This window comes from Nesoenas mayeri (assembly GCF_963082525.1).
Source record: "Nesoenas mayeri genome assembly, chromosome: 2".
NCBI classification, from domain to species: domain Eukaryota; kingdom Metazoa; phylum Chordata; class Aves; order Columbiformes; family Columbidae; genus Nesoenas; species Nesoenas mayeri.
In genome coordinates, this window is record NC_137543.1 from 115,064,661 (window position 1) to 115,079,585 (window position 14,925).

Below are 14,925 nucleotides of genomic sequence, written 5' to 3' on the forward strand. Positions count from 1 at the left end.
ACAGCAGAACTAGCACTGCAGGCTTTTCTTACGGCCAAGAAGAAAGAGCCATGAGTGAGCTCGAGTCAGTGAAACACAGAAATGATCTCTCAGTTGCCTGTGGCCAGACAAATTAGGTTTTCTGTCTTGGAAAGCCACCCCTTAGATTTCACCTAGGAGAAAAAGTGGCAAGTATATAGGACCTGGGAGCCCCAATTTGCATGCATTTCACTTTGATTACCCCAGTAAAGAATAGACCTGCCCTCTCTAAACCAGGTGAAGCTTTCTTGAATTGTCTGTGGTGCAGCAACTGGTGGGAAGGCCAACCAAGCATTACTAACTGATGCAAGAAATTAGTATAATAAACCTGCATGGAACAGGAACACTCACAACAATGAAAACCTATCACTCAAATTTAACAAAACTCCCATTTACTTCAGTGAACAAGGATCTTATCCCATGACTCCAAGGCACTGTAGAAAAAAGGACAAAACCACCCCACCAAACATATGTTAAAGGTAATCCAGGAAAAACAAGTTCTGAGAATGCAGTCCATATGGACAAACGAGAAGGGCATTTATGGTACCGTGCTTTTCTCCGAGATGCCTCCCCATCTCCTCCCTTCCCCATAGTTCCTACCATCCTCCAGGATCATTTTTGTCTCTGTCAAACTGATCTTACATTTTCATAGAGAGTCTCACATCTGTCAGACACTGCGCAATGAGGAAGACAGTATTTGGTTATGAAACACCCGACTTGAATTTCATTGAGACAGGTAATATAGCAGAAAGAAATTAAGTTTTACTAGGCAGAAGTGGGTTTTTGTAGTAAGTCTCTATATACCTAAATGTGTGATAAGCACAAATTGAGTTATTTCCTGGAAAAGAGAGGAAACAAGCCTGATATTGTTCTTGCAATCAGTAGGAAATAACATCTCATTCAGTGTAAAAGGACAGCATCAGGTAGGGTTGTGATCATGTAATTAGGTAAGCAAAACAAACACATTCCAGATATGTCATTCTTTGAAGGAAAGGAAACTTCCCTGGGTTTTAATCAGAGTAGTATGAGGCTTCATCTGATTTTCCGACAAAAAAAAAAAAAAAGAAAAAAAAAAAAGAAAAATCCTTTTTATAAAAAAAAAAAAAGAAAAAAAATCATTATCTTTCCATAAAGGGAAGCACAAAGCGGGTCATCGGGGAAGCATGTGCTTCTCGGATGGAAGCAAGCCACAGACGGTCCCAGGTGAATGGTGTCTGCCCAACACCACGGTCTTGTCAGATTTTGGAGCCCTCACCACCCCTCATCCCCCCCATTCCCAATACCTCAACAGGAAAGGAGACATCTGTGAATCCTCTGGCACTGCTTCGATGTTTTACAGCTGTAATAACCACTGATACAAAGAGAAGAATGTTTTCTAGCCTCAAATTCCCGAGGTGCTTTTCTAAACAGACACAAGTGGATGAGGCTTGGTTACATGAAAAATACCCCACCAGGGGCAGGGATGTGGGGGAAAAATGAAGAGGAATCATGATCTGAAGATAATTTAACTCAGCTTGGCTTCAGATTTATCTTTGCTGACCACTCAACCTATTTGTCGAAATCCAAACTTCTAATCCTTAAATCTAAACAGTATTTTTCTGGCAGCTTGCATTCACTCTTGGCTACAGCAGATGAAAAATACTTCAAGCAGGAGGCTTAAAACAATAGATATCTATAGACTTAGATATATGCGGTATTTTTGTGGTACTCCTTCCCATCCGCAAATAGGTAGCAAAGTTTCATTACTGTCTGCTAGAAATCCCGAAGTGCATCAGACACCACAAGGTCCGTTTTCTCCCATTTGTTAGCACTGTCAGTCACCAGGAGCATAAGTCATGGTGCCTCTTATTTGTATGTCAGTGAGCTCATCACAAGCCTCACACAAGATGCACAGGCTGGCATTTAGAAGTGGTTTGCGGAATAACGTCCATTCGCATAGCAGGCATTAAGTAAAGGCAGTAGGCAGCCCAGCCTAATGTGTGGAGAATGTGTTCCCAAGCACCAGTACTCTTGTAAGGGTTGGGAAGACCAGCTCTCCCAGTACCTACATGTTTAGGCTTAGTCCTTTGCGCATTTCTCCAGTGCAGATCTGCAAGGATCACCGTGTATAAGTAGCATGTTAGAAAGAAGAATATTTCTGTATAGAAAGACTGAATTATTAAGCACTTAACAGTGCAAGCAACTGAAGTTCCCGTGGTAGCTTCAAATGGATGAAAGACTGAAAGATGCTGAACAGAGCAGACTGGAAAGTAGAGCATCCAGCTCATAGAAAACTTAAGTCTTAGTGCAGATTTGCTTTCAAAAATACAATTATTATTTCAAATATTTTTCAATTCCTTTCTAACCAGAAGCCCCCTAGCTCATACAGCTGCACAGTGACAATTTGCCCAAGAAGCTGAGTAAATTGTTTCATCCTGAGCTCCTTTGCTGTGGTTACGGTCCCGCTAGTTTCCAGCCTCAGGGCCAGCTTCAGGCAGGAGGTCTGACAGGCATGGGACCATCCCTACCTTAGCAGGAGGGCAAGTGGGAACAACAGACCTCGCACTTTGCCAGGTCTGCAAGGGGACCAGCCATGGTTTCATGCATTATTCCTTTTCTTGGAGCCGACACCACCAGCCTGTCTTGAAGTGGGTGGACAAGCCGGCTCTGCCCTGGGGGGGTAGAAAGACAGATGTGGAGGCTGGTGCAGGGACAGGAGTGACCCTGGTGAGCAGTCAGAGCTACAGCTGCACTTCACTTATACCAGAGATGAGCCCTGGGGCAGCCCAGCCTCAGCTGAAGCAGTGCAGGCGCCTGCTCTGCCCACATGCACAGCCTGGGCCAGGAAACCTCAGGGGAGAGAATTTTGCAATATGCCCCCTTGGCAGCAGGCAGAGGGCTCCAGAGATCTCAGTTCCACCCACCCCTTTAACACTTGAAACCGGCTTTTCAGAAGTCATTCTTCAGCCTACATTTCTTTTGCGCCACCCTGCTGTGTGAACATACGGGCATAACCACATGAATTTTACAGCTGTAGGACATCATTGTTAACAGGGGAAAAAAACCTTCAAACCTTCTCCTTCAAAGCCACAAACCCTTGGTCCCCATCTTTTAAACAGAGCTTGTAATTAACTTAGCAATGCTATGGCTCACATGCTCTCTGCAGCCATTCACGGCATATCTGTCAAACTTAATAATAGGGAGATGATGGACTAAACAACATTGCAATTGATGCCCTAACTCTAAACAATAATATTTTCTCTAGTTAAGTGGAAAATTTTATAAAAGCTGCAAGAATGCAGCAGTTGACTGCATAAAGTTAATTGGTCAACTGAAAGAGAAACTCATTAACTGATTAACCTGAGCTAAGGTGGAGCAATGTCAGCACAGTCACAAGGAACATCTAAGACTAGAATTGCAATAAAGTAGATTTGCAATTCCTGAATGTATTTGATTAACAGATTCAAACAAATGAGGCTATTACTATGTTAATTACTGCTTGCCATCAAATACTGAATATAATTAATTCAACTGTTTGAGAGAAAAACATACCTCTTAGGACAATTAGAAAAGAGAAAAACAGTAATTAATTATTTGGTATGCTGTTGTCTGTTAAAAACAGAATAATAATAATCACAATAGCAACAGCAACAGAAATATTATAATAATAATAAGGGTAATAACAATAAAAGTCTTGTCACAAATTTTCCAGTCTCAAGTGGGGAAATCTACTGCATGGCAAAGGCAAGACATCGAATATTTTTCCAAAATTATGACAGTAGTGAGAATCTTGAGCAATGTCTAATTAGTCATTTATGAACTCAGTTGCTAAGCAGGTGTATTAGAGATGGGTAATATACTGATATCACATTGATGTCACATTCCAAATCTGTTGGTGATACCAAACTATTTTTGAAAACCTACTAGAAATCCACGTATGCTAACAAGGGAAGGTGTTACAGAATCACTGAATGATTGAGGTCGAAAGGGACCTCTGGAGATCACCTAGTCCAACCCACCTGCTAAAGCAGGTTCACCCAGAGCAGATCACACAGGAATGTGTCCAGGAGGGTTTTGAATGTCTCCAGAGAAGGAGACTCCACGAACTTTCTGGGCAGACTGTTCCAATGCTCTATCACCCTCAAAGAAGTTTCTCCTCATGTTTAAATGGAACCTCCTGTGCTTAAGTCTATGCCTGTTGCCCCTCATCCTATCGTTGGGCACCACTGAAAGGTGTCTGGTTCCATCCTCCTGACACCCACCCTTGAGGTACTTATAAGCATAAATAAGGTCCCCTCTCAGCCTTCTCTTCTCCAGGCTGAACAGACCCAGCTCTCTCCATCTCTCGTCGTGAGAAAGATGTTCCAGATCCCTAATCATCTTCGTAGCTCTCCACCGGACTCCTTCCAGTAATTACTTGTTCTTATTAAACTGGGGAGCCCAGAACTGGACACAGTACTCCAGATGGATTACTAGTCTTCTGCCTTCCTTTAAAGTGTCTCCCGCAGGCCAACTGGTCCCTTTATCACACAGTATTGCTGAGCCTCTCTCACTGTGGTCCCCACACCCCTGTTTGGGCCTGCCTGCTCCTGTGCCTCCCAAGGAGGGTCCTGAGAGGTGTCAGCCACAGCTGAGCAAAGCAGGGATGGGGGCACACAGGGGACCTGCCTCCCACACCACATTGCTCCCTGGCCTCACTAGGGCTGGAGTCATCTCCAGGCTCCTGCTCCAGCACAGCTTGAAGATACACAATGTGATCAGCCATGGGATGGAGCTTGGCAAGCACAGAAAGTCCTCTTCTTCCTCAGGTCCCCTAAGTTCCCAAATTCTCATCTGAGAGCTTAAATAGTACCATAATATTTCTTGACAATGTGATAGAGCTTTTTTTCTGGTAACAGCAGCATGAGAAATTCAGATGGTATCACCTATTTTTAGTACTGCTTATACTCAAGAGCAGCTTTAGGAGCGTGAGTGCAAGCTTTGTTGCTTACATGGTCAAAGTATCCCCTGTAGAAACCTTCTACTGAGTAACCTTGGTAACTGTGTCTTTTTTGGCAAAGACTAATCCAGGATGTTTAGCCATATTAAAATAACAAAATAGACAAGTGGCAATGGTGATGACTGTCACTGTTAATCTCTTCTTCAACTAGACTCTACCAAAATCTCCTGGAAATTGAAAATTGTTTCCCTGCTTAATGAAGTTGCCTCCATAAAATTCAACCCTGAGGGTTATTTTTAGAGTATTACTCATGAATACTGAACAACTAGCAATGCATTGAAGACAAACAAAAAATACCAACCCAAAACTAAACAAAACAAAACATAATTAAAAGCTCATAAAACATGTCTAGTTACAAAACAAAGAATTAAAAGAGTGGTATAAAATTAGAAGCTAAAACTGTTAGTTTGCAGTCTGGACTATTTCAAAGTCCTTTCTTGTACATTTATATAGTGCTTTACTCTACCATGCGCTTTGCAGAGAAACACAAGTCACCAAAAAAAGGATTAAGGGCAAGCTGCATGACCATTTTTCCTAAGGTGTCACAGATCTATCAAGGTCAAGCTCAGGATTTAGCTATTCTTCACCCCACAACCATACAACTGTATCTCTGCTCTTTAAAACATTAACCATATTCACCTAACAATCACGACAATCTTGCTGTATATGTTTTTTGGATGGCTAACGAAAGCAGAAACTAGAGCTGCAAGAAGAATGAGACTTAAAATGAATTTGAGACTTCTTCACAGGCATCTCCCCAGTAACACAATGTCAGACAAAGGTTTGCAATGCATTATTCACTGCCTTTTTGGGTATTTGGAGAAAACACACCCTAATTTGTAATGTTCTTGCTGAGTTTATTTCTATTTCTGAGGATTCTTATTAACAGCAGGTCACTACCAGCGCAGTATAATGAAAATGAGGGAATGTTGATAATATAGGGAAGAATGACTCAGAAACGTTAACTCATGAGAATGCAGTATTTCAAACGGAAAAATTCCATAATATGTAATGTTGGAGGGAGAAAACTGAGAAGCTATTCAATTCAAATAGGAGATTAACATAAAAATGAAAGAACCTGACCCTACCATTCTCTCTCTTTTCTTACTGCTAAGGAGCTTGTTCATAGTCAAAAAAGTAGAACTGGGAAATTTTTAGTTAAACCTAGCCTGAAATCAGAAAATATTGACTAAATATACTTTCCTAAAAGACCTCAGTAAAAAGCTGTAAATGTTAATTTAAATTTATTTTAATTGTAATTTACATTTTTTGCAAAAATATATCACCAGCAATGGCTTATTTGAAAAACAAACAAACAGGAAAAATGCAAATCTCTTAAGTACTTGTATTTATATACACAAACATACACACACATGCACAGACATATTTATATATGCAAAGATTTATGTTAGAAAGGTTCCCAAAACTTTCTTGAATGTGTGTCCCATAACCATTATCTCCTTGTGGGAATTTCCTAGTATGAGAAATGGCCATGGTCATTTAATAAGTTGCTTGCTATAACTTTGTCAGTTTCTAACAAGAAGTAGCATTCTACTAAATAGCATTATTTAATTTTAATTTATATTTATCCTTGATTCCTGTATTGGGAGCTGAGCATTCTAACAGCTGGCAACATTTACATGGAAGGAAACAAACAGCTACCTCTGACAGAATATGATGGTCATTTCAACATAAACCTTCCTTAGGGAAAAATAGACTTTTCTACAAAAGAACATAATAAAATTAAATACTTGTTTGATTTCATTGTCTTTTCAGCACAAATAGAAGGCATCATTTTAAAGGAACAGAAATGCTCTATGGTAATTCTTGTGTGCAAGCATGTAGAGAATTTTTTTTTTCTGGCTGCTGTAGCCAAAATATAAATCATTTTCTGCTGTGGTGTCAGGAAGTGTATTGCACTAAATTAATCATGAGCTACTTTAAAAAAGGGACAAAAAATCCACTGCAAAATGAAACAAATCTCTCTGTGCCTGTTTTCCATTTGGATTGTCATCACTTACCTTTAGAGGACGATGGAAGTGAGCTGGGAATGTTGCTGAAATGCATTCAACAGACCCCATGTGCGTGTGTGTGTATCTCTAGTGCTCTCTGCTGTATCTCCAGCCATCAGAAAAGATAAAGTATTATAACCTGCACACAATATAATCTTCACTCTTTGCAAGGCTCCAAGTACAGGGATACCCTATAGCAAACTAAATGCAGAAGCATATAGACTACAAGCCAAGTTGTGTATCTTCTTCTAGCATTTCCAAGTCCCAGACATATTCTGCTGGGGTAGATAAAAGTCTTTCTGTCTCATTATAAAAGAAGAGGGAAAGCAATTCATAAGGGAAATGGAGTCATTTTAGAAAGCTTTTCTTAGTAAGCCCAATAGTTCAGCAGATGTGTGCAAGTGGAGAAAGCTGGGAGCACAGAGATCAGGCAGCTCTATCCACCACCATACAACTCTGACTCAGCTTGCTTTTATCTTTTATGTCAGGCAATCAGAAGAAAAGCCAATTTTATTTACTGAATAAGGGGCAAATAAACTCATGCCAATTAAAGAACAGAAATGATGTCTCTGTGGTTTAGGCTGGAAGCATTTTAAAGATAAAAAAATCTTAAATAATGCACTCAGACAAGGCTTCTAGATCCTCATTTGCCTGCCTTTGCTCCCAGGGCAGGATGGGCATGCACTGAACTCTTTGTTAACTCTCTCCTTTCAAACTCTCAACCCACACACTACGTCATCCAAGAGGCACTAGTAATATTTAATATCCCTGCTTTAATAAAGTCACTTTTGAAATGTTTCTGTGAAAACACACTTCTCCGGACCACAAGCAACAGCAATTAAAGCCAGCCTCAACTCTACAGCTGACTTTGAAATCAGAAAGTGCTCACCAAAATGATTTGAACTCCCTTCCTCAGTCTCCAAAAGTACTTTTTCTCTAGGTGATCACAAGCCTGCCTGTCTTTATCACTGTTGGCTGCTTGGGTCTTTAGTAGCTCAGGACCATCTTCTTCTGATTCCTGACTCAGAAAAGCTCATCATATCATAACTCTAAGCCTATATATTAATTCTTAGCAAAAGCAGCTCAAAGCACGTGCTCAAATGCTACTGAAATTAGGTCAACTGTGCAGATTTTCGCCTTGCACAGTAACTTACAATGTCCCCCCGCAGCAAGCCACACTTACCGATAAAATGTGGTATAATCCACTGTCGAATGGCAGCTCTGAAACTCCCACGCTTTGAGCTTCTGGCATTCCCGATGAGCTCGGAGTTTCACCCTGACTGTCCCATGACAGAGCTCGGGCACGGGTTTTTTCTGTGGGCGGCTGCAGAATTCATTGGACTCCACACGCCAGGATTCAGCAAAGTCATCCACATCAAACTTAAAATTTCCATCACCCCCAATCAGGTCATCTCGTTTGTGCCCGTTGTAATTGCCGCACAGACCACAGAGTTTGCCTTTCAGATGTGGCGCAGCCATGACCTCCACAAAACTGTCTCCATCCCATGAGATTTCCAAGCCTAAGAAAGAGATGAGACAAAAACACACATGTAAAAAAAAAAAAAGAGAGAGGGAGAAGAAGAAGAACAAATTGAGGATAACGAAATATGTCTTATGTTTTACGTTTGTGAAACAGTGTTCATGGGAACCTAAACAAAACCATGGGCTTCCTTCTGATAACGTTGTTAGATTTCCATATACCTCCCAGTAAGTGCCTCTGGCAAGTATAGTGTTTCTTAAATCACAGTCAATTGCAATACACTCATGCCTGCCTCTGTTTATTTTTGTTCCTCCTTGCTAATGAATGGGGTTATCCTAAAAAATCTGGAGCCAAGGCAGAACTACTCTCACCATCAGAAGTGGGCTCTTGCAAAATTCTGCTAGTTGAATTTGCTAGAGCAAACTTCAGCTGATTTTGCAGAGAGGCAGAATTTCAGCCATTGTCAACAATTGCATAGGACATACAAACGTGTCCAAGCCTCATGAAACACCACCAGTGACCACCTTATGGAAAACATGCTTTTCTTGCCTGTGAAGCTGACACTAATCACTCTTTTGGGTGAATACAACTGTTCCAATACAAGTACCTTATTTTGTGTGGTTAAAGAGTTAAAAAGATGACCACAAAGAGACATCAGATGGGTAAAACTGTTATAAGCACGCATTCTGAACTGGATTCAGACTGTTCATTCAAGAGATGTTAATTACCAGCTTTTTGAAGTCATCTTCATAAGTCAGCAACACTGAGGAATGATGTTAAACATCCAGCCTTTGTCTAGTGCCTGGGATGTAACTGTTCTGCAACAACCTGTTTTACAGCAAGGTTTTGCATTTCTAGTATATCAAAATCACTTTCTGTGGGTGAAATCCATTTTCTCTGTCTGGACCCATCTAAAAGCTAGATGTCTAGTTTATGTCACCTGTCTGGGCCCCCTCTTTGATGGCAGCTCTGGGTCACAACATGCGTGTCTAATGTAAAGGGAATGAACTACCTTCTGAATGCCTTTCTGTTTCCAGTGATACTCTAGAGGGCCCAGACATCACACGGAAACTAAACTTCCAGTTTTTACCTGGGTGATTTTAAGTTAAAAGAATTCCATCCTTTGAGGAGTAAATATGTATATCATAAGGGAAAGCTGCTTAACTTTTACCCAAAAATGGCCTTTCTTTTAATTATAATATTTCCAATATCTGATGAATGCTACTACCTCATATCTCTGCAATAACCCTGTACCTGAAGATCACAAATCATTTTTCTGACATTAATTTCTTCCCATAAAGTACCTGTGTGCAGTAGTTAACTAATGATAAACACAGGAACCTGCTTTTAAATGGGACAATCCATACTTTACCCTCTTCTCCCTACCTGGCCAAGAATATCAAACAGCATCACTCCACAGTGCAGGACCAGGGCTTCACTCCAGCTTTCTACATCTGCTGTGTGCGCTGGTTTAGCACCACCACCCTTCCTCTTGTAAATCTTGACGCTATGTGATCAAAATCCTGCTCTATCCTCATGTAAGTAATTAACATACCAGTGACTCAAAGCTGGACTCCTTCCTTTAGCAACATATCCCATTGTCTCCTGTGACAATTCCTATCCACACTGCAGACAAACAGGGTGAGGCTCAAATGGCAAGTATGGCTATAGAAGGGCTGCTTTGCTATTGATGCATACTGTCCTGGTGCTTGTGTGGTTTACATCATGTCACCAAGAGTTTGAGGAATGATGTACCTGCAAGGTTGTGCAGAAAATTCTGCATCACTGGTCACGACAGTCTATTGCATCATGTTTTCTCATTACTATAGGTTACCAATGATAGCACAAATATGTCCTGAGCTGACTATGCCTGAAAGCAGCTTCAAATTATCTAGCAAACCAAACATGGGTAGGGCCACTGTGTCCTCCTCCAAAGGCACTTCACACCCAACCAATTGAAAAATTGTAAAAGACTACAATTATTAATGAAGCCAGCACAGTGGCAAGGAGGAAAGCTGCCTTTTAAGCTGCTTCATTCATTATCATTCCTGGATAAATTCAAATACCAGCTGTCTTTGCTTCTGACAACGCTGAACAAAACAAAACATAGCTTGATTTGCAGACACCAGATTAATACTCCTGTGCTGACATTTAGAAAAACCTTGCCATTAACTTGTAAACTAAGAATCATATAAACTTTCTCAAAGCTTGAAGCATCAAGATCTAAATTCTCAGACAGTTCTCTTCAGAAAATAGCTACAGATTTTAAGGCGATGTTCAACTTCTTCCTCCAACAAGCTCCCTCAGAAGCTGCTGACTTTAAGCAGAGTCACAAAAGACTGGCTAATGACTCCGTCTTAATTTTCTTTTTACAGCTTTTTGCGAGCCAAGAGTCATTGACTTTCAGAGAAACCACTCACTTCATTACAAGAGGTTAACTGTAAAATTATCCTGAATATTTGTGCGTTGTTTGTCAGACTCAAGTTAATCTACTTGGTACTTGTTGCTCTGTGAACTCTAGGTATGAGGACAAGAATAACAAAAAATTATTACTTTTCATCTCAGCATATAAAAATGTACATTTTTAAATATAGATATTCCTGCTTTGATTCTTGGATTTAATCGAAGAGACTCACAGTTTAACTACTAGGAAAGGACGTACTTTCATCTAGCTGGGTATTGTGCAATTACACTATATTCTGCTGTAATTTCTCAGATGGAAGGGTAATTTGTAGTTTTGATGAACAGACCAAAGGTTTCTGTCCATAACAAAACTTATTCCCCTTTGGGTTAATGAGGAAGGGTACTTACTCCTATAGGCATAATTTTGTTGGGGCCTGATCGCACTTGTGAAGTGTATGCCTTTTTTTTGTTCACAAGCAGAAAATAAATTCGTTTTCTGTAAACCAACAAGAGCTGTGACGGACAGGTTTATTTTATGGAGCTATGTTTGAAATTATCTCCTTGGCAGACAGAAATGGTTTGGAAGAGTTTCTTGGTGCCTCTGCCCCCCTTTTGCTCCACCCCAAAATGGATGAGTTTCCCATTTACTTGGACAAGGATTGGAATTCAACAGACATGAAGCCAAAGGATGCAACATCTGTCCCATCTGGGGATGTGCAAAAAAGCAGTATTCTCTGAGTTACTTTTTAAGGTTTTCCAGTTTTCCCCTTTCTTTGAAGGATGTTTAACCAACTTAATACTTGATTTCTTGACTTGGGACGCTATGTGCTCTATTGCATTTAAAAAAATCCTTCTGGATTTACGCACATCGCATACTGAGTTCCCCATGCTGGGAATTCCCATCAATTGTTCTGCATGACTTTTCATGGCAAAGGCATCCTCAAGAAGTGGCAGAGCACTCTTCCCTAAAGATTTGGTACCAACCTGCTAGAGAAAAACCTCAGCAAGGCAGCTTCATTCAAAAGAGCACAGAAACAACAACAAAAAATGCTCATGCAGATAAGTAACACCAGCCCTGTCACCCTCTGCTCTCTCATCTTTTTAACACACAAATTTTAGACAAGGATGCAGTACCATCCCAACCACACCCATGGTGAAGCACCTGCAAGTACAGGTTTCCAATATTGCTGCTGCATGGCATCCAGGGCTACAGCTAGTGAGGAATTTCGCAACAAAACAGGTTTTTCACTGAAAAATGCCAGTTCATCAGAACTGAAATGCTTCAGGGAGACATATCGGATTCAATGAACTTCCAGCACAGCACAGGCAAGGCTCCAAGCTGGTTTCCTGCCAGCTCGCCTGGTGGGCTGCCTGGAAACCTGGGCTCTCAGGGTATGCAACTCCAGGACAGCCCTGCCATGCAGATCACCCTGTAGCCAGGGACCACAAGGCTTCCTGAAGCTTTGGGCTCCCCTGTTTTATCCAGGGCTCAGCTCCCAGCTCTGCAAAAATAAAACTAAAAGCCGTGGGAATGCTGGCTGATCTGTAAGCACCAGACTCTGTATTTCCCAGCCCAGTTTTACTTCAGATTTTTCTTCTAGTGCAGCAATTTTGCTTATTCTTCACTACTGCCTCCTTCCCCACCTGTTTTTTTCACCCTACACTGGGAAAACTTTTTTTTTTTTTTTTAAATCCATGTTTCATTCTGAAACAGAGAAAATTCTCCATTTTTTTTTCCCTCAGCACTCGGAATTTCCTGTGGAACAAAGTTCGTCTTTAAACCAGTTCTACTCAGCACATTCCTGTTTTCTACAGCCCCTCTGCTGCTTGTCCTTTCCCAGCAAAATGGAGCCATGCTGTTCTGCCTCTTTCCAGGCCTTATGTGTTGAGGAAAGGAGGACTTGGCCCATCGTGCTGCACTCAACGAGAGAAACCTGATCCTGCTCCATTAAGAGGAGGAATTATCCAGTCTATAATTTGCAGTGATTACACCCTGTTTGGTATGTTGTCATACGCCATGTTTGCACTCCCTCTGCCAACACATGGACAAGGATGTGTGTAGTCATTTACTAGGCTTGCACCATAGACAAATGGAATAGCAGCAGGATTAGCTGTCATTCATCTTCAATTGAAAACCTTTCCTTAGCCTGTGGTTGGCTAATGAAATCCACATCTCCAGAATTCATAGCGTTCAGCTGGCTGCAAAGAGAAACCCTCAAGATGCTTTTAATTAAAAGTTGTGAATAATGGTCAACTTGTGTGCATTTTACAGACAGCCACAAAAATCTGCATTGCCACTTTGAGGAATGAGCCCAGAGCTGGGATCCACATTATGCAGACTTACATTTCCAGAGGTTATACGAACAGGTGTCTAAATTCTCAGCTCAACAGTGGGTGCTAGTGTCCCCCTTGAAAAAATATGATGCTAGATAATGAGTATGACTATGCGTCACGCCTGTGACCATATCACTCCATAAGAAAGACTGGTTTCACTGTTTTCACATGGCATTTAATTGAATTAACAGTAAATAGTATTCTCACTGAAACAGTGCTTCACTGTGTAAGTGAAATCTCTCAGGACTACAGTAGTACCTAACACATGCTAATGAGAAAATTTTAAACTTCCCCTCAGTATTTATCTATGCAAGGATACTATAGTTTCAGAACAGTTTATCAAAACAGATGTAAGTCCTCTGGTTTGGTATTTTGACAACTAATGTATTTTCCAAGAGTCTTCTATCTCCCCTCTCTTTTTCTAGAAATAATTTACTAGATTCTCTGATATTTCTTATTTCCTTTTGCTTGTGGTGCTGCAGACTTTCTGTTCCTAGCAGACAAACTCTTACTTGAGCAGAAAGCAAACCCAACAAGATGGCACTGAAGAGCAAATTAGGCTTTGGTTTTCAAGCCAGGACCTCCATTTTGCTGGGTAGCCCCAGTGAAATGTTTCCATACTTTGACATCTTGAATGCATTCCAGTCATTAGTAACTATGATTTTATATAATTGCTGACTTACATTGTCATGTCTATTGTTGCCACTGGGAAAAAAAAAAAACAACTGAATGTTTTCTTTAAGAACTGATCTCCTCTCTGTTCTTATCTATAAGCACCAAACAATGACTCTGCATAAGCCATTTCTAAGTTACTGGAAGTGAAAACCATGGCACATTCATCTATGCAGGCAGTTAATTGTCAGCTGCAGAATGAAATATAGCTTAGCAAATGTTCTGCAAAGACCTCAAACCCACAGCTGAGATCTCTGTCTGCTTATGGGCTGCAGGAGTTTTGAAAGCACTTTGGGTTCCTCAGATCTCTAAAGAGTTATAACTAAATTTATTATTGCTATCATGCTTTTTTACTGACTGCTGTTCATGTTGCACTTGAGAAGTTCTTCAGGGATAAAAGACACACAGACACACACGCACACTTGCCCTACCTGCTTTGGTTGTCACTTTCAGCAAATAACCATCCAAATCGATCTGAAATTGTGGAGTCTCGCAAGGAAGTGAGATGCGTGTCCCATTCCACTTCACTGTGAGGTGCTGCTGGAGGCTGATAGTGCTCCTGCCCAACACAAGGTCCACTGACTTTGTCCAGGAGAAAGAACGGGTCCGACGGGCATCGTTTTTTACCAGCACCTGGAAGGGCGAGGCAGAGGAGGAGCAGTCTTTCGTCAAAACGTACTGACATGTTCCCTGAAAGTTAAATGTCCGTCCATCAAAAGTGTTGTAGTGAGGGTCTCCAAATACAGTGCAAACTCCAGGCTCTGCAGGTGAGTGAGAAACAAAAGTGCCATATCAGGATCAATCAAAGTTTGAAAACAAAGAAAAAAAACAGTTGATAAGAACTTAGAGGATGCCGCTCTCACAACTTATCTGTCTGCTCTACAGGGCAGATTTGGCTGACGCCCACTAGGGATATATGTTTTTGAGAAACAGAAGCTTCATGGATTTAGTAGAAGTCTTTCTCAAAGCTGGTAGGAACTAAAGGCCAATTGATCCTTGGGGCAGCATAGGAAGACTAACCTGCAGCT

At 41.0% G+C, this 14,925-nt stretch overlaps 1 protein-coding gene across 1 annotated transcript in view; it reads right to left on the reverse strand.

Moving 5' to 3' along the window:
- BMPER (BMP binding endothelial regulator) overlaps positions 1–14,925 on the reverse strand; it is a gene marked incomplete at both ends in the record, with an annotated part of 145,674 nt that overhangs the window by 35,836 nt on the left and 94,913 nt on the right. Inside the window, 2 exons of the mRNA XM_080339243.1 lie at positions 8,192–8,528; positions 14,329–14,658. Coding sequence (XP_080195369.1) covers positions 8,192–8,528; positions 14,329–14,658 — 667 coding nt within the window. The remainder of the gene's footprint in view (positions 1–8,191; positions 8,529–14,328; positions 14,659–14,925) is intronic.